At 40.5% G+C, this 23,673-nt stretch overlaps 2 protein-coding genes and 1 long non-coding RNA gene across 12 annotated transcripts in view; 1 reads left to right on the forward strand and 2 right to left on the reverse strand.

The window, feature by feature from the left end:
- RBM27 (RNA binding motif protein 27) overlaps nucleotides 1-3,051 on the reverse strand; it is an 81,453-nt gene extending 78,402 nt beyond the window's left edge. For 9 of the 10 annotated variants that reach the window (XR_014261651.1, XM_082454088.1, XM_082454089.1 and 6 more), the window contains exon 1: nucleotides 2,772-3,051. Coding sequence is in view for 9 of the 10 variants with exons in the window: in XM_082454088.1 (XP_082310214.1) it covers nucleotides 2,772-2,830 (59 nt within the window). In the remaining variant the exon portion in view is untranslated. The remainder of the gene's footprint in view (nucleotides 1-2,771) is intronic. The other variant, XM_082454090.1, reaches the window with a different exon arrangement.
- A 9,375-nt stretch (nucleotides 3,052-12,426) lies between these two features.
- Nucleotides 12,427-16,000, reverse strand: LOC309657211. The gene is made up of 2 exons (XR_014261707.1): nucleotides 15,386-16,000; nucleotides 12,427-13,122 (listed from the first exon to the last, which is right to left on the reverse strand). It is a non-coding gene; the product is annotated as an uncharacterized lncRNA (long non-coding RNA).
- A 138-nt stretch (nucleotides 16,001-16,138) lies between these two features.
- LARS1 (leucyl-tRNA synthetase 1) overlaps nucleotides 16,139-23,673 on the forward strand; it is a 66,499-nt gene continuing 58,964 nt past the window's right edge. The window contains exons 1-2 of the mRNA XM_082454066.1: nucleotides 16,139-16,303; nucleotides 22,474-22,592. Of these exons, the coding sequence (XP_082310192.1) occupies nucleotides 16,298-16,303; nucleotides 22,474-22,592 (125 nt within the window). The 5' untranslated portion in view covers nucleotides 16,139-16,297. The remainder of the gene's footprint in view (nucleotides 16,304-22,473; nucleotides 22,593-23,673) is intronic.

The raw sequence follows: 23,673 nt of genomic DNA on the forward strand, positions 1-23,673 counted from the left end.
AAAGCTCAGAATCCTAACCACTGGACCGCCAGGGAACTCCCTAAATTGAGTTAACTTCAAATTAAGCTAAATAAGAAAGTGCAATAGGAAATGATGTACACAGCTACAGTATGATTCCAACATACCCACTGCAACTACATTATATGAAAGCCTAACAACTGCTCTGAAATGCTATGTTGTAGCAACATGCCAATCTCCTATGAAAATTTTCTTGAATCTGGAATATGCAAAAAGTAAATTTACAAATACAACCCACTTCAGCATATCATTTATTACATTTTAGGATGTCTAAACAAAAAATAATCTCCCATGACAACATCCTAAGAATGAAAATATACGTGACCTCGGCATTTGCATTTACTATTTCTTATTAACACCTTCATCCAAAATCATTACTTATATGAGTTAATAAGTATTTTAATTTTGTAGTTCTAGGAAAATCATTTTTATTATTAAAGTCTAAGCAGTGACTTTAGATCTTTTTTAACCCTAAAAAAGTAACAAAATTTTTCTTAAAAGATGCATGATGTGAGCTTTAAGTTGAACATATAACTCAAAACAAACGGGGAAACTAAACAGAAATAATCATTTCGAAAGATAATTTTTACCCATGAAAATTACAGAATATCTATGAAAAAAATCAGTGTAAACAGTCAAAAAAAAAAACCTAGTGAAAACACCCTTAGGAGGTTTAAGTTCCCACCCAAACTAAATTCTGACATTAAGAAAGAAACCAAAAAACACTACCCAGACCAAAACATTTCAGGGAACTTTAAAAAAAAATAGCAATTAACTATAATGTTAAAACTTGTCACCTTCTACCCAAAACATAAAGTACACATTTAATACTTTCAAAAGGATCTCTACCAAAAAACTAAAAACACAAAGGTAAAGAATATTCTAATACACCTTTTTCTATTTCTAGCCTCTTCCATATATGGTCAATTTCATTAAATCTACTTCATGATTTCCCACCTTCATTTCCATCTTTGTGCTCCAAGCTTGTTACTGTGTGTAGGGAAAGTATGATGAACACTCAAGAGGCCCATATTCTTCTATAAAACTTTCAAGGGTGTCCAGAAGTCCCTTTCACTTTAATCAAACCATCACTAATGTAAAACTCAGAGGCCCTTAGTGTACATTTATTCATACCTGTGCTCTACTCACACACCCCTCGTCCTCAGAAAGCAAATAAATATCATTTCAGACATCAAAATGCTCCTAATGCTGTCTCCCTTTCCCATCCTACTTCCTTCACAAGGCTGACACACTGGACTACAGATGAGGCTTCCTAGGTGTTACCATCCCAACCCAAGAAACCAAAACGGCAAAACAACAAAAGTTAGTTAACAGGGTTTCTCAGGAGGACAAGGAAATAGACAAACAGGGAAGTAGCTGTCTCCCAACAGCCCCAACTTCACCATACCTCCACACCTCCCCAACTACCCCTTCTTTCCGTCTCTGCAAAAACTCAATTTTTCCACTAAAGTGATCTGATCTAACGAATCAAAGCCTGCCCTTCTCTTCGTCTACCCCTTTTCTTTCAGCCAGAAAGCCCTCCCCTCCACTAGGAGGATAAGTAAGAAGGAGAAATGACAAGGGGGCAGCAAATGATTCCTTCCCATGCCTTCCTTCCCGAGAGGGTTAGATAGCACCTCTCTCCAACCCTCCCTCCAGCTTTCCCTCTTTGCTCATGGAGATGTGTTTCGGAGACTACCTGTGCCCCAGTGTCCCAAATAAGAACTTCACAACCTTGCCCCTTGAAAATGCTTACAAAACCAACCAAAGGTTGATACCGCCGCTATTCCTTTCAAGGGCCCCAGCAATATTTCCACATTACTACCCAAAATATTTTTTAAAAAACAAGCCCTGCACCGATAATCCTACACCCCAACATCTTCAGTTGCCCTCTCAGGACTTACAAAACTCATTCCTCCTACTACCCCTTTTATCACTCCAATACCTGTATCCAAAAATCCCTAGAAGCTGCCGGTATACCCCTCCCAGCCCGTCCTCCAATAATATTAGATACCAGGGTAGTCCTTTCAACCCCCAAACTTACAAAAATCTCAATTTTCCCAACCCCTAATGGTATTTAAAAATCATCAGCTCTCCTGGCACTATCAACTCCTCAATAATAACATCCCTCAATAGGCTTATTAGGTTCCCAATAATTCCTAAAACACTTCGATGCCGACAAATCCCTTTCAACTACCCTATTTTAATTCAATATTCTTGAACCTTTAGAGCTCAGTAATCGCTATACATCTCTCAATGTCCCTACTCTCCTTTTCTCCTCTCATGTTTTCAAAAGGTCCTCAATACTCTGCTTCTAGATCTTTTAGTCCCGGAATAATATTATTTGTAAAGCCCTTGGTATTCTGATACTCCCTTGAAGATCCCGATATTCAAATTTTAAAATCCCTCGACAGCCCCGCTTTCTCCCTCAGTTATCAAAGAGCAATGTTTTAAATTCCCTCACTTCCTTCTGCCCCTTTGAGCACCCCAATATTTACATTTAAAAAACCCTCGTAGTCCTCCCCGCCCTCCTCCCCCCCACCCGGCCCCCCAGCCACACCGCCTCTACGCCCCTTGCTCTCCCTCCCCCCCACCCTCACAATGGTGATAGTACTACAGAGAAGACATCGCCGGGACCTCCCGACCGCGGCCCCTCCGCTCCGCCCTCCCCCACGCCGTTTCCCCTCCCCCCACACCCCCGCGGGCCCCCAACGCCCACGTTCGCCAGCCCCGGCCCAGCCTGCCTCACTCACATCGGCTCCAATAACTTGGCCAGCCAGGACTTGAGGGCATCCACATCCTCTATTAGCATGGTGCAGGGAAGGCGAGCTCGGCCGCCGCTCCTGTTCGGGCCTGCCGCGGGTCACTCCTCGCCGCCTCCTCACGCCTTCTTCACAGCTCTCAGTGCTCCAGCCCACCGGGCATCTTAGGAGACTTCAACCTACTCCCCCGGCCGGGGCCTAACAGGAACTAACCCAAGAGCCCTCACTCAACTTAGCCTGACGGCACAGAAGGGCGGGAGACAGCCTCAAATGGCGGGCGCAGAAACCAATAGGAGACAGAGGGGCCGTGCGCGCAAAGCCAATGAAAAGGCTCGTTCGCCCCGCCCGCCGGTCGTACCCAGTGAAGGAGGAGGGATTTAGCAAGTTTGGTAGAGAGCTTAAGTGAACTCCTGGTGCAAGATGGTATCTTGGAGAAGGTGCTGTGGCTCTTAAAGGGGCCGCGGCGCCTTTTTTTTTTTTTTTTTGACCACACCGCCGACCGCCGCGGAATACCGCTGTCTGCTGCTGGAAGTGCGTGGGGGAACCCGGCGAGACCCTCAGCCTGGCTCCTTCCTCTCGTTTTTTCCTGGAAGCACACACTCGTGTCCCGAAATGACTCAGCTGTAGTAAATCTGCAACACAACGTGCAATACGTTCACGTTCGACATATCGCACAGAACGCAAAATTTTACTTTTTTTCCTCGCACACTCATTTTGCTCGGCACACATACCGGTATCCTTTGCTGCTGTGCTTAAATTATGCAAAATGCTATGGCAACCATGCCTTGGACTCCAATAATCGTCATTTTTAAAACGTGGCGCAACGGTTGTAAAAAGCTGAGGCCATTTCAATTTTACCAGTATTTTAAATATATTTTTTATTTAGGAAGAAAAAGGATTCCAATTTTTACAAAAATTCTCTCTTCATTGCCAATCTAAAATTCGGTGGGAGTTTAGTGCAGGGAGGATTTTGGTCAGAAAAAAAAGTTTTTAAAAATAACTTTAAAAAAATTGAACTCACTGAAATAGTTTAGTCTGTACTAGATGAAAAATCCTTTCTGGAGTTTTGAAATGACTGGCTTGGCACTGGTGTTAGAATGTTTATTTAACAAGAAATACTGAGCACCTGCTATATACCAGCACTGTGTAAGGCGCTAGGATTCCAATGGTGAGCAAAACAGAGTCCCTCCTCTTAGAAAGCTGAACAGTATATGGGATAATGCATTATAATCATAACACTATGAAAAATACCTGATGAGCACACACCTTGTATAAAAGAGACGGGTCAACCCAAAATAAGCAGGCATGCTATATATATATGGAGCAGGTGTAGGCAAACTTTTTCTGTAAAGGGCTAGACAGCAAATATTTTTGGTTTTGTGGGCCATGAGGTCTCTGGCAACTACTCAACTCTGCCCTCTTGGCATGAAATAGGCCATAGGTAATATGTAAACAAACGATTGTGGCAGTGTTCCAATAAAACTCATATGAAAATTTCAACTGTAGAGAATTTTCACAATATATTGTTCCCTTGATTTTTTTTTTTTCAACTATTTAAAAGTGTAAAAGTTATTGTTGCCTCGCAGGTGTCCAGAAACAGATGCCAATATGGTTTGGCTTGCAGGCCGCAGTTTGTGGACCCCTCACTGTAGAGTGATAAAAGCGAAGTGCACTTAAAAATCATCTAGTGAAAAAAAAAAAAATCATCTAGTGAAACTCCTTCACTGACACCTCTTCCCCAACTTTGCGTATGAGAAAAAAAGCCCAGAGAGACTGAGTGATTGACGCAGAATTGCACGTCTGTCAATGGAGCAGAAGTAACATCCACAGCTTCTAATAGCAAGCCCAGAGCATTCCCACATTCAACTGTTGCCTCTTCTTCACTCTCACCTCCCCTTCTGGCTTTATGCTTATCCACATTTTCCCTTTACTTCTTTCCACTACAGAGATGAAGTGTTACTCCAAAATGACAGAAATTTTAAAAAGAGAAATGTAAAAGTGATTTCATTAGGCCTAGGGCTAGGCAAGAACTTGATAGCATGATTGATATGGAATAGGAATTGCCTTTATCACAGTAAATCACTCCTCTGCAAGAATTTCAAAGTACTTTTCAAATGTATTTATAGAACAGATTTTTCAAGCCTTACTTCAGAGGTGAGGGTGCTGAGATACCAGCTTCCTAGAGACCAAGGGCATCATTTAACCAAACACAGAGAGTAGAACAGACATGATTACAGTAGCAATATTTGGGTTTGGAGACCCTGGATAATTTATTCCTTTCCCCCTATTTTTCAAATGTGATGTTACTACTTTTATAAACTGAATAGAATAGAATAGAATAGAATAGAATAGAATAGAATAGATAGATGGATATAAACTAGTATTTTGAATGTAGATGTTGCACTCCAAACTGTGTCTTGAGAAAGTGGCATCTATAGAAGAGTTGCTTTTCCAGAAGTGGAAATGGGATACAATACAGGCAATCCCACTCCCATGCCCGACTCACTCCATTTGCTAAATAGTTGGTTCAGATTTGGTCAGTAGCCATGGCCCAGAATTTTCCATATACTTTATTTGTTGTATGCACAGAACTGACTCATCTGAAGTCCATGAATGAACGTGGCACTGGTTTCAGTCATTCAGTTATTGGGCTACCCTGAAGGCAATGCATACACATATGTACTAGTTCAACACACCTATACTTAGTGCTGGTTACCAGGTACCAGATTCTGTGTTCTACACTGGGGCAGAGACAAAAGTTTGAAAAGTTATATCCATTCACTGCCTTTCGGGAGCTCAGGTTCTGGTGGTCTAATAGTTGTGCATTGGAAATGATAATCAAACCCAAAGTTGAGTACATACCCTGTACTGGCCCTATGCTAAATATTTCAGTGTATTTCTGCCTCTCATGCTCACAGTACCCCTGTATAGTAAACAATATTCATAGACAGGAAAACTGCATCCCAGAAAGTCATGAAGCTAATGAGTGAAAAAACCCAGCCTTGACCATGAGTGAGTCCAAAGCCCACACCTGTAACCTTCACTTAATCACCTCACTTGCAAACACTGACATATGAACTATGTGGTTCATTCAAATTTCATTCAACAAATATGTATTGAGCCCATTATCATCTATTAGGCACTGCTCTTGGATAATACAGAGTAAAACTGATTTTAAATAAATGTTCTTTCCTTAGTTAATTAAGGTGGATGTTAAAATGGATACTTGACAAATACTGACTTTTCTCTCAGTTTATTTTCACAGGAGGAGAAAAAAAGAGATGCCAGTTTATCAAAGACAAAAGAGATTATTAACACGGGGCATTGAAAAGAGAGAGTAACACTACAAGAAGAAAACACATCTAAACCATCCTTATTCAAACCAAGTTCACTTTCTTGGCTTGAGGGTAAGTGTGCCTCCACCAGAAAGAACTGTCAATGGTGTGATTTCACACAAGTGTTGACAGGATTAGACAGGCTTTCCAAAATCAGAGTGTATTGTGCCCACTTTTTTGGAGGGATTATGGGGGGTTTTTTGGTCCTTATTCTCCAACCTGCAGCTAAGAATGTCCCAGATGTACAATAAGAGAAGTTGAGGGTCATTTTTGAATTTTCTCTGTGAACCTTACAATCACAATTTGCTTCCTGTACATGCAGTTAAATTAAGCTTTGGTGGAATTTCAAAGTAGGAAGCTCATGCTTACAAACAGACCCTCTCATGTCTGTACATTTGTAAATAATCAGCTAATTGAACAACACACGCATCAAAATATCAGTCTCTCCTGAGTTTGGGTCACCTGGAGCAGCCCTGGCTCAGAGAAAAGTCACTTCAGTAAAAGTCACTTGAATCTTAGTTATGCAAAGTCAAGGTGAGTTGACAGCCAAATAGTTTGTCAGTCAATTGGAAGAGTCTCTCTTCGTTATGGAAATGTCAGTTTGTTTTCCTAGGAGAACTACATTAAAAGGGATTTTTTAAAAAGTTGCTTCACACTAAATACCTATAAGAATAGTTAGGACTTCCCTGGTGGTGCAGTGGTTAAGAATCCGCCTGCCAAGGCAGCGGACACGGGTTCGAGCCCTGGTCCAGGAAGATCCCACATGCCACGGAGCAACTAAGCCCATGCGCCACAACTACTGAGCCTGTGCTCTAGAGCCCGCAAGCCACACTGCTGAGCCTGCGTGCCCTGGAGCCTGCGCACCGCAACTACTGAGCCTGCATGCCACAACTACTGAAGCCCGCGCACCTAGAGCCCGTGCTCCGCAACAAGAGAAGCCACTGCAATGAGAAGCCCGCTCACCGCAACGAAGAGTAGCCCCCGCTCGCCACAACTAGAGAAAGCCCCCGCGCAGCAACAAAGACCCAACACAGCCAAAAAAAAAAAAAGAATGGCTAACATAAGAAAACAAACCCAAAAAAACTGACAGTGCTGAATGCTGATAAGGAGGCAGAGAAACTGGATGACTCACACTTCACTGGTGTAATGTAAAATGGTAGCTACTCTGAAAAACACTTCGGTATTTTCTCTAAAAACTAAACATGCAACTACCATATGACCCAACAATTACACTCCTGGGCATTTATCCCAGAGAAATGGAAGCATATGTTCGCACACAAAAACCTGTACACAAATGTTTAGAGTAGCTTTATTTATAATAGCCCAAAACAAGAATCAGCTCAGATGACCTTAAACAGATGAATGGTTAAACTGTGTGACACAGCATACCATGGAATGCGATCCCATGCTTCCCTCCAACGAGGAAGGAACTATTGATACATGAAACAATTTGGATGAATTTGCTGAGTGAGGAAAAAAGCCAATCCCCAAAGGTTACATACAGTATGGCTCCATTTATATAATACTTTGAAAATGACATAATTTTAGGAGCAGAAGACAGAGATGGGGGTGTGGAGGGAAAGAGGGCGTGTTTTTTAAATGGCAGCATGAGGGATCCTTGTTGAATTGGAACTGTTCTGTATCTTGAATGTGGGGGTGCGTATGGGAACTACAGAGAGGATAACATTGTATAGAATTATGCACACACACAGAGACATGCACAAATGAATACACATAAAACATGTCAGTGTCAATATTCTGATTATGATTTGCAAAATCATAAAACTAGAGTTTTGCAAATGTTGCCATTGGGGGAAATTAAGTGTGCAAAAGTTCTGTCTGCATTATTTCTTACAACTGCTTATGATTCTACAATTATCTCAATTTAAAAGAAAGTTGCTTCACACATAGAGAGCAGTGTCAACAGGGAGAAAAGGTTGAAAGTGGCATCTCTGGATGTGTGTGTACCAGAAATAGTCCATGCCCCATTCTCGGAGATCTTCATAGGGACCTCAGTCTGCCATCCTTACAGTTTAGAAAAGCATCCAGGAGAAATGTGCAAAGCTCCACTGCAGTAGGGACTTCTATTTTTTAAAGCAGGAAATAGCAACCGTAGACCGACCAGACACCAGTTCCCTCTGGTTATCCCTGTGATATTAGAAGACAACTGCCCTCTCTTCCTTGGATGGAATAAGCCCCTTGGGATTTGGACACATCAAATAATAATAACTCACACTCCTTGTGTGCCAGGCACTCTGCATGGATTAGCCTCTTTCAATTCCTGCATTCAGCCTTTCTTTCTTTCAAGAAATATTGATTGCAAACCTATCATAGGCAAAGCGCTCTTATAGGCCCTGGGGATACAGCAGCGAATAAAATAGGCATTCTCTTGGAGATCTATTTTAGCAGGAGGAGAGTGATGACAAATAAACAACTATATCATATGTCGGGGGGGATACATTCTATGAAGAAAAATAAGGCAACGTGATGGGAGAGAGAGTGATGGGGATTGACTGAGCAGTGGTCTGGAGGGTGTTGGTCATGTGGATATCAGGAAGAAGAGCTTTTCAGGGATGTGCAAAGACCCTGAGGCAGGAACTAATTTGGCAAGTTTGAGGAAAGGAGGAAAGCAATAGGGCTGGAGCAGAGTGAGCCAGGAAGAAAGTGATGGTAGAAGAGGTTAGAGAAGTAGTTAGAAGCCAGATCATGGGGGACTTTGTTGGCCATGATAAGGACTTTGAATTTTTATTCTGAGTGAAACTGGAAGACACTGAAGGTTTGAAGCAGAGGAATAAAATTGTCTGATTTAGTTTTTGATTTTTAAACACGATAACTATGGCTGCCTCATGGTTATCAGACGAGAGGGGACAAAAGTGGAGGTAGGGAAACCAGTTAGGAAGCAATAATCCAAGCAAGAAATGATGGTAGTTTGGACTAGACCAGCACTGAAAGAGATAGTAAGAAGAAGCTGGATTCTGGATATATTTTAAAAGTAGAGTCAATGAGTTTTACTGACAGATTAATTGTTGGTATGAAACACAAAAAGGAATCAAAGATGACACCAAAGTGTTTGGCCTGAGATGGGGAAAATGAGGGAGGAGCAGATTTAGAGAATGGCTGGTAGATCATGAATTCAGTTTGGGACATGAATTAGACATTAGACATTGTCTTAGACATTGGACACAGTGGTAGCCAGCCTCCAAGATGGCCCCCAATGATCCTTACCTTGTAGTTTTCACACCCAGGTATACTTTGCTCCCACATTGGATCAGGGCTTGTCTGTATGATCAACAGAATACACTAGAAATGACAGTCATTGACTTCCAAGACTAGGATAAAAAGCATTATAGCTCCTATTTTGGACCTCTTGTTCTGGGGAAAGCCAGTCATCATGTCCAAAGGCACTCAGTCAACCCTTTGCAGAGTCCCACATTGAGAGGAACTGAGGCGTCTTACCAACGGCCAGGACTAACTTTCTAGCCTTGTGAGTGAGCCATGTTTGAAGCAGATCTTCCAGCCTGAGTAAAACCTTCAGATGACTGCAGCCTGGGCCAGCATTTCACTGCAATTTCATGGAAGCCCCAAGCCAGAACTACCCAGTCAAGCTGCTTCCAAACTCCTGACCCACAGAAACTGTGAGTGATAATTAATGGCTATTATTGTTTTAAGCCACTAAGTTCTGGGTAATTTCTTAGGCATGATAGATAATTAATATAAAACTCCAAGTAGAATGCCAAGTAGACAGGTGGATCTGAGAGTCTGGAGTTCATGAGAGAGAGAGATTGGGCCTTGTGTTAAAAACTGGGGATTCATCAGCATGTAAAGTGTGTTGAAACCATGGGCCTAAATAAGATCACCTAGGAAGTGAGTATATCTAGATAGAAAGGCCATTAGGGCATTCTCCTATTTAGAAGGAAAGGTAGTAATATCCAGTAGAGTAAACTGAGAAGACTTGGCCAATGAGGCAGGAGGAGAACAGAGAAAGAAGAAATGTGCCTTAGGAAAGATGGAGTTTTCAACTGTGTCAAATGTAGTTCTTGCATCAAGTAAGATGAGGACATGGAATTGACCACTGGATTTGGCAGCATGAAGTTCATTGATGACCTGGACAATTCCATGAAATGGAGGAGGTGAACACATGATTGGGAAGAGTTCAGGAGAGAAAGAGAAGAGAGGAATCAGAGATAGTATGACAGTTCTCTTGAAGAGTTTTACTGTAAAGGGGAGTAGAACAATGAAGGTACCAAAAGGTGTGGTGGGATAGGGAGGATTTGTTTGCATTTCATTCTGTTTTTGTTTTGCTTGTTTGTCTGCTTGCTTGCATTAGGTTAGAAGATATGTATGAATGTAGATTGGTATGATCTAGTAGAGAAATGAAATTTGATGATGTGGAAGGTAAAATCTCTTAGTAGGAAAAGACAATGGGATTTAGTGCACAGATGGAATGTAGGTCTTAATAGGAGCCCTGATTATTCATGATAAATGAAAATAGAGCACATGTTAAGGGATGGAGGTATGATGGATGTAGAAAAAGGAACTCATGGAAGTTATTTACAGACTGCTATGTTTTCAGTGAATTAAGAAGCAATCATCAGCTGAATGTGAGGAAGGGGTGCTGGATACTTGAGAAGAGAGTTATGAGGACAAAGCATCTTAGGTTTCTCAAACATTTCAAACTCCTTCTCACCTCAGGACCTTTGCACTTGCTGGTCCTTTTGCCTGGAACTCTTTTCCATACATCTTCTTATGGTTGAATTTTCTTGTCAGCTCAAATATCACCTCCTTAGGAAGGCCTTCTCTGACCATCCCATCTAAATTAACACCCCATTTCCCTCCTCTAGTTATTCTCTATCACATAATCCTGTTTTATCTTCATAGGGACCTCAGTCCCTATGAAAGCATTTTTCATGGTCTGAAACTTTTTCATGTATTGGTTTTCTCTACCCCATCCTAACTAGAATTTTCATGAGGTCAAGGATTTTGTCTTACTTGTTCACATTATATTCTTAGAGCTGAAAACAAAACCTGGTATATAATAGATGTGCAATAAATATAAATGAATAACTAATATAATCATCAAAACAATATTGCTAGATAACTACTATTATTATCACCATGTTACAGGCCTAGGCAGATCAAGTGATTTGTTCAAGGTCACACAGCAAGTTTGGAACAGGGTGGGGTGGTGTTCATGATTCAAAGTCAGTCAATCTGGTAATGGAGCCCACATTCTCAGACTTTATATAAAATGGCATCTAGAGGAAGATACTGACTTCTGGCTACAAAGATAATGGGAGCCTGACCAATGAATAAGAAAAAAAAAAGTAGGACCATGATTGTGCTCTTATATAGTTTAGACCAGTCTGATTTCATTGTTATTGTAAAAATAGGAATTCTAAATGTTGTAAATGCACAAAAGATATTTTAAAAATATAGCCACTGAAATTGGAAACTCAATGATATGTGATTGGTTGTCTTTACCTATTTCTTTTTTTCTCCTCCTTTTCTTCTTTTCCATCCATCTGTCCATCCTCTCCTTCCCTCCTTCTGTTTCTTAAGAAGCCCCTGGACTGCTTCACAATGGTGATGGAAATGCTGGTAACAATTTAGATAGGTAGGTTATTTAGGAACTCAAATGTCACATTTCCCATATGACCCTATGACGCGGCTGGCAGTGCTCTGTGCAATGTTGACAAGAGCAGGCTGAAGCATATGGATCCTGAGTCTGGAGTGGCATGGTATTAGTGGTGATTTCTAATTCCCAAGAATTACAAGTATCACCACTTTAGGAGAAATCTAGGCAACAGGGGTTTCTCAAAAATTTGGTACTGGGCTTCCCTGGTGGTGCAGTGGTTGAGAATCTGCCTGCCAATGCAGGGGACACGGGTTCGAGCCCTGGTCTGGGAAGATCCCACATGCCGCGGAGCAGCTGGGCCCGTGAGCCACAATTACTGAGCCTGCGCGTCTGGAGCCTGTGCTCCGCAACAAGAGAGGCCGTGATAGTGAGAGGCCCGCGCACCGCGATGAAGAGTGGCCCCCGCTTGGTGCAACTAGAGAAAGCCCTCGCACAGAAACGAAGACCCAATACAGTCAAAAAATAAATAAATAAATAATTAATTAATTTAAAAAAAAAATTTGGTACTGAAGACGTGCAACTTCTCTAATTTGGTTACATTTGTCTAAATATAAAAGTCTCCCTAATTAATATGGCTACTTGTTCCTAGTTCATGTCAATCAGATTTAGAATTCCCATTAATTAAATGACTGTCTTAGTCTGTTCGGGCTGCTATAACAAACTACCACAGATTGGGTGGCTTATAAACAGCAGAAATTTATTTCTCACAGTTCTGGAGGCTGAAAGTCTGAGGATCAGGGCGCCAAGCATGGCCGGGTGAGGGCCCCGTTGCAGGTCAAACACTCCTCTTTGTATCCTCACAAAGTGCAAGGGGTTGGGGAGCTTGTGGGTTCTCCTATATAAGAACATTAATCCCATTCAAAAGGGCTTCATCCTCCTGACCTAAGCTCCTCGCAAATCTTAATGCCATCCCATTGGGCATTAGGATTTCAACATATGAATTTTGTGAGGACACAAACATTCAGACCAGACCACAACACTGATCAAACTGGCTTCCAGTATTCACCACTTCTCTTTCTTTCTCTTTAGATTAATCTTTCTTGAGCACTTAGCCCATGAACCACACATTGGGCTAATCACCTAACTTGGTATAGCTCATTGTATTTTCACAGCAGGCCTAGGAAGTAGGTACTATCATCACACACATTTTACATGTGAGGACCCAGAGTCCCAAGGTTGAGGGAGCAGAGCTAGCACAGGACAGAGCTTCAAGTCAGACCCCGGCATCTGAGTCCAAGGCCGGTGAGCCCAACCACTGCACACACGCTTCCTCTGCTGCCCAGTAACTGTCGGAGGCTGCACATAGAGCAACCCCGGGATCAGCTGAAGTCCATAAAGCCTAGAAAGATCTCCTTCTCTTTAAATTCATTGCCTAGGTCATAAAAAAAAAACAAAAAAAAAACTGTCCACCATTCAGGAAACATGAAAGTTAAGGTAGAACACTAATGTTGCGGAAAAAACCATTTAAAAACAAAAGGTGTCTAATAGGGTAGGGAAGTGACAACTATATTTATTGAGTGCCATGTTTGTGGAACAGAAGTATGAAAATAAATGCCCCCAATTCCTTCCTTGAACTGTGTCATATAAAGGTTGGGAGGTTAGGTAAATATGCATGAAAAACAAATATAAAGAGACTCAGAGACAAGCCAAAGCTAGTTATAGCTTTACGCATCTGAATTTAGAAATACTGATTCAATTGAATTGAGTAGAGTGACCGGTGGGGTGGGTTTGGAAGAAAAACAAAATAAAATAAGGTGGAAGTGAGTTCTGTTGTGGCATTTTAAAGAATGAGCACAATATGGTCTGATAGTTGGTGAAGGCATACCACACAATTATATGGTGATAACTAGCTCAGTTAGGCTAGGAAAGAGATTATTATGTGGTGCAGGTAAGCTTTTTCTATTTTAATCAGATTCAGATTAGTGTTTATAGACCAATTTTCCTAAAATAGTAATAAAAATATCTGACATTTTAAAGTGCTTACTATATGCTGGGCATATATATACAGGGTTTATATCTAAATACATATTATTTCTTTAATCCTCTATGAGGTACTTACTATTATTACCTTTATTTTACAGAGTGGTTAATTGAACTGCCTGAGGTCACTCAGCTAGTAAATGATGAACTTGTTCTGATTCAGAGCCTGAGCTAATATCCACTATGCTACCTTTCTAATTTCATTTATCCAGAGGGGGTAATCCACATGGCATAGCAAAGAATCGATAATTCCCAATTAAAAAGCCATATTACTAAGCTGCAATAACTTTATTTTCTAAATATCTCTTGACTCTGTTTACCTTTCTCCACCTTTACTGACCACTAAAGTCTAAACTACTGTCACCTCTCACCTGGACAACTGCAACAGCCTTTTGCTTCCAGTTTTGCTCCCTTTCAACCCTTTTTCAGAAAGATCTCTATGAAACACAAGTGGGACCATGTCCCTTCCTTACTTAAAACCCTTCCATGGCCTCCCATCGCTCCCATTGCTTCAGTGTTTGCCTCTTCCACTAGAAGGAGGTGACTGCACTTGTCTTGTTCAAGAGTTGTATTTCCAGCATCTAGGATAGTGCCTTGTATATAGTATAAGTGAATTAAATTTTTGTTGAATGAGTGAAAACCAAGTGACCCTTGAAAAAAATATTTGTCACTTAAATAGGAAAATTAAAAAGAATGCAGTTGGAGGCATGGAGGTAGGTTTTTCATAATTTTCATAATTTGCCATCACACAATCACTTGTCTGTTTTCTTCTTTAATGGCTCATGCACTTTAGACTGTAAGTTCCATGAGGGCAGGGGCGGTGTCTGTCTTGTTCCCTACTATACCTTACCTCTATGTCATGTTCATAGGGGGTATTTAATAAATATTGATTGTATGAATAATTTCAATTACCAACGTGGATTGGAAGCTGATGAGTCAAAGATGACAAATAGTACTGGTTAGGGCAAAATTGGAACAGGAAAGCCTAACCATAGTTATAAGCGCTGTGGATGATGAGGATTCTTTCATTCATTCAATAAATACTTATAAGGCACCTACTATGTGCCAGACACTGTGCTAGGCAGCCTCTGCTATCATAGAGCTTAACTCTAGTGATAAATCAACAGGCAATTAAAATTCAGTGAGATAACTTTCCCAAGGGAGGGCAGGAAGGGGTGCTTCAGAGAATATTTAGGAACAGACATTCAACTCAGACTTGGGCTGTCAGGAAGTGATGTCTAAATGGTTAGTAGCTAAAGGTAGAGAGTGTGGAAAGTGATGCGGAGTATTTGTATGTGTAAGAGCCCGGAGGCAGGAGAGCCACTGGTAGGTTCTCTATAACCTAAGGTTCATTCTTAACTTCCTTTCATCCAACAAATTTTTATTGAGCCCATACCATGTGCCAGGCATTGTGTTAGCCCATCATTAAATTTATATTTCAAAACTAATTGTTGAAAAGTGTAAATACAATATATATTACACATATATAATTCAAAAATTTTTTTTGTTAAAATTTTTATTAAAATTTTTTTCCCTCTATTCCATTAGGAGGACACACTTCTGGGCTGGGCACACCTCCACCCCTCCAAGTGCTTTGTAGATCCTTAATGATTATTTATTGAATTAATAAAGGAATGCATGTGAGAGTAACTAACCTGACCACCAGAAAGTAAAAGTCTTGGATCAGCACTTTTCAATAGATCTTTCTTTGATGATGGAAATGTTCTGTATCTGTACTGTCCAGATATGGTAACAACGAGGCACATGGACTTTCCAGCACATGAAAAGTGGCTAGTGCGATTGAAGAAATAAATTTTAAACTTTACTTAATTTTAATTAATTTAAATAGCCACAATGTGGCTAGTGACTAGTACTTCAGACAGCTCAGTCTTGGTTGGTGACACGGATGAAACAGTCTGAGCTTGGCACTGGGACCAGGTAGAAGGCTTCCAGCCTCTCCTTTAAAAAAATGGAAATTGTTAATAAATGGTTATAAAATGTCTAAATTCTGGACTTTTGAATGCCACCGACAGTGATAAATATCTGTGCACAACGGCAACTCATAATTAGCACCTCAGTCACTGAAGACGAATACACCTTGCATCCCGGCATCCTGACAAGACACCCGACCCAACTCCATACGGTGAAAAGGTTGAACGCGGGCTATCCTCACGTCAGTCAGGGCGCGCTCGCGACAGTCTGCGACCCCGAACTGCATCATGGGCTTTGTAGTTCAACATGCTCATGACGTCACTACCGGTGCCCATCTGAGTGGCTTATCGGGTACACTGCCGTAGCCTGTTGTCCTCTGGGAAATGTAGTCAATAGATGCCTGAAGGACGTGGGGTCTAGGGGTCTGGGAACTACAATTCCCAGCAGGCTACGAGATGCCCCCGGAAGTACTTATTTAGTGAGCCCGTGATTGCCTCATCAGGTGCGAAGTGTGTGCTTTAGTGTCGTGGTAGGCCTGCCTTCCCAGAGAGGGAGGGGAAAGGTTGTAACCACTCCTTTGAGGGGGAATCACCGAAGTCACCGTCGTGGGTTTGCACAGTCGGACGGGCGGCGCCATGGCGGTGAGTTTTGGCGGGAAGAGGGTCCGCTAGGCCAGGCCTTGGAACCCGGCTGGTTACCTGCTTTCGCCAGAGTCTGGGGGCCCCACGTGGTAGCCACTGTCCTGAAAGGAAAAAATCCTTTTCTAAAGAAAGGGGAGGCCTTGCCTCCCACATTTAAGGCTTGGCTGTTGTGAGGATGTGCCTTTTCTTGCTAGCTGATGAGCGAGGCCCTGATATCTTTAACTTTGTAGACGACTTCATGTCACGTGTTGTTATTTCACCAAAGTTTCTAAAAACTGATTTGGAGAAAGAGGAGTATGTGACATTGATTTCTTATTTCAACAAAAAATTTTTGAGCGCCTCTGTAAAGGAGACAAACATTTCTGCATTCATGGTGTTTACGTGTGTGTGCGCTACATTCTAAAGTATGTGGTAAAATATGTCAGGTGCCGGTAGGTGCTATAAACAAAAAAAATAGATCAGGAAGGGGGGGATCAAGAAGGGCTTTGCTGAGGTGGCATTGTGGCAGAAGGTAAGGGAGCAAGCCATGCAGCTATACGGAGGAAAAGATTTCCGGGCAGAGCCAACAGTGTGAGTGGCGTGAAAAACAAGGACGGTTGTATGTGCAAAGGACTGTCATCCAGGGGGAGGTGATGATGATGATGATGTGTGTGTGTGTGTGTGGGGTAGTGGTGGTGGTGGTTGATTGGTGGGTGGATGTAGGTCATATAAAGCCTCGTAGGTCCTGATTGAAGAGTGTTCAAGAATGAATGGGAAGAGAGATAATGAGTATGGACAACTCTTTTGAGGAATTCTATAAAGGAGAGCAGAGGAATGGGGTAATAGATGAAGGTTAAAAGAGGGTTTTTTTGTTTGTTTGGTTTTGGTTTTTGGTTTTTTTTGAAGGACAGGAGAAATTATATAGTGGTTGTATGCTTATGGAAATTGTCCCGTAGAAAGGGAAAATTAATAGAGAAAAGTGATGTTCCTGTATAGAATAGAGGGGGTGAGATCAGACCTACTAAGAAGTAGAATTTTAATTCATTTGGTCCCATTCTGGAGCTTAGTCTCTTGATTATTGTACTATTTGCAATTGTAAACTATGGGGAAATTTCTTTTGCAGCCACCCTCCTGTAATGAAAGTTTTCTAACTCTGGAAGAAGCCTTACCAATAGTAAAGAGTATAAGATAATAAACATGGAGTAGCATGGATATAAAATTAGTTTTTATATTATAATTGAATTTTTAAAGAGCAAGCAATGTAATTTCCTTCATATCATAGGAATATTTATTTTATAGAGGTTTTGACAGTTTTAATACCTTTTAGTTACATGTCAGACTTAGACCTGGGGATTTGTTGTAATAAAGATAATAGTCAACTTTAAATTTTTTATTGTTTTAAAATTTTTCATTTGGAAAATTTAAATAGTGAACAAAGTAGAGATAATAGTGTTATGTACTTCCATGTACCCATCGCCCAACTTCAGTAATTGGCAGTTCAGGGCCAACCTCGTTTCAGTCATACCTCGTTTCAGTCATACCTTCCCCAGAACCTCCTCCACCTCTCAGGATTCATTTTAAACAAATTCAAGGCGCTGTATCATTTCATCCATACATATTTCAGTAAGTTTTTAAAATATAATGAGATATTCTCTTAAAACATAACCACAATGCCATTTTGACATCTGATAAAAAGCACATGATGTCTAGTTGTCCCTCTGTGATAATGGTCAGCATTATTGAGCATCTACTATGGGTCCGGCACTATGCTAAGTCCTTCGTGCGTATTATCTCTTAGTCCTCATCATAATAGTACAAGGTAGATATAATTATTATCCTCATTTTATAGATAGAGAAATGGAGGCTTAAAGAGGTTAAGGATCTTGTCCAAGTTCTACAGCCAGTGGTGCTAGGATATGGCCAGAGTACTAAGAGAAAGCAGAAATAGAAGTCAGAAGATGAGGGTTTTTGTCCAGCCTGACCATTTTCTGGCATGATGATCTCTGAGCTTCAGATTCATCATCTTTGAAATGGTAATCGCTGGTCTGCCCACTTCTTAGGGCGATTGTTGCCCACCTCTTAGAGTTGTTGTTAAGATCAAATAAGTTAATGTGCATAAAAGTTTTCAGAACTGCAGAATACTATGAATATATGGAAAAGTTTATTATCTAGTTCAGTGGTTCTTTACTGGGGGCGATTTTGTCCCCCAGAGAACATGTGGTCTGGAGACTCTGGATTATCACAACTGGGGGTATGCTACTGGCAGCTAGTGGGTAGAAGCCGGGGATGTTCCTAAACATCTTGCAGTGCCCGTGACAGCCCCTGAAAACAGAATTATTTGGCCCCAAATGTCAATAGGGCCAAAGTTTAGGAACTTTGCTCTTGTTAAATAACCTTTTAACTAATTAAAATAATCAATTGTTGGGAATTTCCTGGCCGTCCAGTGGTTAGCACTCTGTGCTTTCACGGCCAAAACAAAACAAAACGAAACAAAATGAGACAAAACAACAAACCAATTGTTTAGTTGAGTAACCAGTGAAGAAATTGAGACTCAGATTGATCAAGTGACTTGCTCAAAGTTATACAACAAGTTGGTGCTGGGGCCAATATCAGATTTCATTACAATTGACCTTGGAGTTTTGAGGAACAAGTTTTTCTGAGAAGCAGAGACCTCAAAGAAGAGCTTTTGTGCATTTAGCATGCTCAGTACACTGAAAAGAAACACATAGTTCTAAGTAATTTGTGAAGACTGTTGCTTTCATGGGTGGTTGATGTCATTTTTAAGCAAAAAATATTTGTCATGTAACTTCTGTGTCTATTAGCATTGGATGTGGTGCTGAGGTGACTATAAATGTTCTAAAAGTTGCTGTCTGCCAGGAGTTTACAACCCAGTTAGGTAAATATGAGGGATTATTTGGTTGCATGCAGTGGAAGCCAACTCAAGTTGGTTAAAGGAAAGAGGAATTTACTAATGATACAGTGGGATTGCATATGACCCATGACCCTAGGATAGGAGGCACAACAAGGCTTCATGAGGCCTTGGATACTTTTGCCTTTGTGGGCTGCTTCCTCTGTGAAAAAAAAAATATTAGAAATTATATTTGACAACTGTGTTGTATAAAGACAGATATATTAATATTATATATTAAAGATTTTTCTTCTATCCAAAAGTTTAATTTTTTCTTCTGATTTTAAAAGATAGTAAAATATTTTGATGAGCCCGTAGAAGTATTGTGGGCCCTAGGCAGTGTGCCTCTTCCACCTACAGATTAAGTTGGCTATTAGGAGTTGTACAGGCTGTTTTAAGGGCCAGGTGGAAGTGACTGACTTTCTTCTGCTCAAAACTCCTTTGCCAGAACCCAGTCCCATAGCTCCAATCTGTGAATTCTCCTGGAACCATGGAAGAGTATGCCTAACTGCCTTTGCTGCACTACCCTAAGTAAGGTTGGGCGTCTGTTGCTGAGGAAGAAAGGGAGGGAATGGATATCGCATAGGCAAACTGTCATCTCTGCCATAGCTTTTTTTCAAATGGTAGTTCTTGCATGTTAGAATTGAAAACAGGGGTCAGCATGTATAGGAATAGAGAGACTTACTTATAACTTACAGGTTATTTGTTAAAAAGAGGATTTTGCAGTAAGAGGGGGCCAAGGAGCTGAGGGTCTAAATGAAGTTGGTTGGTAGCAGGAATGGAAAAGAGTGAATAGATGGAGGGCCTTATTCTTTCTTGGAAAAGGAAATTCCTTATGCAGCCACATTTAGTTTTATGGAAATTCTTGGGAAAGAGTCCAAATTGCTTAGCAGCTTGACTCAAATATGCAACTCAGCTCTTAGTCTTAGGTTATTTTGTTATGGCCATGGTATGCAAAAGCTGGCAGTGTATTACTCATTTCTCTTTTTAAATATTTAAATGTTCAACAAATATTTGAGAACTGCTATGAGCTTAGACATTGAGGATATAATGAGAAATGAGACACAGTCCCCACTGTGAACAAACTTACAGTCCTATGGGGAAGATAGACTGATACTGATACTGCGTGATTAGTGCTATCATAGAGGTAATACTGGTAGGTAGGAACATATTAAGAATGGTACCTGATACTCTCTTGTGGAATCAAGGCAGGTGATTAGCTGAGACCTGAAGGATGAGGTAGCCAGGCAAAGAGATTGGTGGGGTATGAGGGCGGAGAGAATAGCTTGAACAAAGGCCCAGAGGGGAGAGAGGGAGCTTGGTACACTTGGGAAAGTGCAGGTGGCTTAATAGGCCTGGAGTGGTGGTGAGAGGGAAGAGGGAGGGGCCTGGCAAAGATGAGATAAGAAGGGCCTCGAGTGCCAGGTTTAAGAGTATGGTCTTTATCCAGAGAGCAGTAGAGAACCTCTGAAGAGGAATTGACTTGATCAGATTTGTGTTTTGATATAAGTTCTACTCACAGCAATTACTATCTGGTCAGGATTTATAGAAATAAAAAATTTACTTGTCATTTTTATTTTCCTTTGGTGCTAGAGAAACTTATGTCCATGACTTTTCAGATGTGGAATTCTTTCTTATTTCCTCTCTGCCTTTGTGGCAGGGTTCTTTTAATCCATCATTGCACCTCCCCTTGTAAGCTGACATTTCATCTTTCTGTTGCTTGTCCTCTTCTATCTTAAACTTGCTTAAAAAAATAAAAAGGAATAGTAAACTTGATTTACTAATCAAATCCTTTGATTTAAAATAAAGAAAACTGAGGGAATTCCCTGGCGGTCCAGTGGTTAGGACTCTGCGATTTCAGTGGGGAAGCCTGGAGTTCAATCCCTGGTTGGGGAACTAAGATCCCACAAGCCGTATGGCATGGCCAAAAAAAAAAAAAAAAAGAAAAAGAAAAACGAAAAAAAAAAAGAAAAAAAAGACAGAAAGAAAAAAAAACCCAAAAAACTGAAAATAGTAAAACAGAGTTGACAACTCTGTGGTAGATTTGTACTGAATCTTACCTAATTTTAGTACTCTTATTTTTATTACATAATACACAAGATATATTTAAGATAGTTATTGAAGAAATAGTGGTAAGTTTAGGTTTTTTTTTAAATTGCACAGAAGTCCCATTTGCATAGTACTTCAAATTTGTGTAACCATTTTTAAAAATAGCTGTCTAAAAATCCAGTATATCTGTGATATGAGTAGAAAGCATGTTTTAAGTTGTTGGGTGGAAGGACAGAGGGAGACATGACATGACTTGGCAAGGTCACTTGCCCAGTAGGTTGTAAAGGTATTCACTATAAGTAGAACCAGGGTATTTTCTCATTTGAAAATGCTGCAGAATCTGGAAATGTTAGCATATAAGAAGGGGAAGAAAATCTAATTTCGGCTCAGATAATTTTGTACAAGAAAATAAAATTCTAGAAACTAATATTAAGTTTTCAAAACAGAATTAGATTGTGTATGGTCCATTGGTATCCAGCTTTCACAGTTGCCAGTTACATAAGTCCCATGTTCCACCTTGGCTGTAGCACACGTGCTTTTAGTAGCTAATTCTTTTTCACAGAGTCACAAACTGAGAGGGAAGTTCTAATCCTTCTTTTTCAGAGTTAGAGTGATCATGCATGTTTTTTCCTTTTATTTTCATCCAAGGGTAGCATAAGGGATGATGGGAACGTTGCCGGGTAGATCCAATACGCTGGAGGCATGTTTGCCATTCTGTTTCATTTTAATTTCATATTAATAACCTGTTAACCATTTTGGAGAGAAGTCCTTCATCAGCTTCCTTGAAAAAAAGAACACGCAGATGACTAATCCTCTCTCAGCCTCTACCCATTAGGCCTCACCATCCTCCTTTGGTGGGCATAATTGCAGCTGGGCAAGCAGGTACTGCACCATCCTATGCTTTTCTAAGTATTCATCTATTTTAACTAAATAGGAACATTTGACAACGGTGTTATATTGTAGTATCTAATTAAAAACAAGTATTTCACAGCTTTTTTATGTAATTAAGTAATTCTTTAGTCATCCCTTTGACATCCGAAGTGGATAATCCTATCAGGTCATGATAACCCTAATTTTTAGTCTTACTCATTTAAATTTCAGGATAACCATGGAAAAATTAATCTGTCAGTAAACAGCTCAGTTCTGTGTGAAGTCAGATTTTTTTTTTTCCTTTTTTTAAAGCAAGTCTGCTGAAATATAGAGTGTATTATTCTATCTCTTTTGTGTCCAATAGGAAAGAAAAAGAACAACCAAAGTGGACTTCTTGAAGAAGATTGAGAAGGAAGTTCAACAAAAATGGGATGCCAAGAAAGTGTTTGAGGTCAATGCATCTAATTTAGAGAAACAGACTAGGTGAGTAATAGTTTGGGAAATTCTACACCTTGTGTTTCCAGAACCATTGGCTGCAGAAACTGCTCTGTGGAAGGAATAAGGCAGATTGTATTTACAATGTCTGAAACAGGCTGAAGGAGGTAACTTCCACTTTCTCTATTTCAAATTAGCATTCTCTTTCCTATGGAATCTTAAAGGATTTTTTCCTATGTAAAGGTTTTTTTAAAAACTAATATTTTTCATAGTTAGACAAAGGAAAATGTTTTGAAGTTTTATCTTTGCTGACTGATAATAGAAAGTCATTCTGTTATGGAGATTCATATTATAGTGATAATTATCTCCAAAGGCACAGAATATAAATTTTGAAGGATTTCTGTATTTAAAGATCTCATTTTATAAATCTGTATTGCCTTGTTGTTAAGAATTGTTTATTAGAAGACAGACCATAGATAATGATATGATACTGGGGAAAAACAAAGTAACTGCTGCAACACAGTACCACAGTAAATATGTGCATCACTTATAAGATGCGTTGCAATTTCAGATATGTTGGAATGTAGAAAAATGTGCTTCTTAGAGTTGAGGAAATGCACTGACAACAATAGCAATAATAGTAGCTAATATTGAACAGGTATTGTTCAATATGCCAAGGCAGTAGGAAATATGCCATTTTAAAAAAAATTTATTATTAATTATTTATTTATATATTTATTGGCTGCGTTGGGTCTTCGTTGCTGCACGCAGGCTTTCTCTAGTTGTGGAAAGCGGGGGCTACTCTTCGTTGCGGTGTGTGGGCTTCTTATTGCGGTGGCTTCTCTTGTTGCAGAGCACGGGCTCTAGGTGCATGGGCTTCAGTAGTTGCAGCACGCAGGCTCAGTAGTTGCTGCGCGTGGGCTCTAGAGCGCAGGCTCAGTAGTTGTGGCGCACGGGCTTAGTTGCTCCACGGCATGTGAGATCTTCCCGGGTCAGGGATCGAACCCATGTCCCCTGCATTGGCAGGTGAATTCTTAACCACTGCTCCACCAGGAGAAGTCCCGGAAATATGCCATTTTTTAACATGCATATTCTCATTTAATGTTCTTAGTAATGCTTTAAGGTTACC

This window comes from Balaenoptera physalus (assembly GCF_965194825.1).
Source record: "Balaenoptera physalus genome assembly, chromosome: 3".
Lineage (NCBI taxonomy): Eukaryota > Metazoa > Chordata > Mammalia > Artiodactyla > Balaenopteridae > Balaenoptera > Balaenoptera physalus.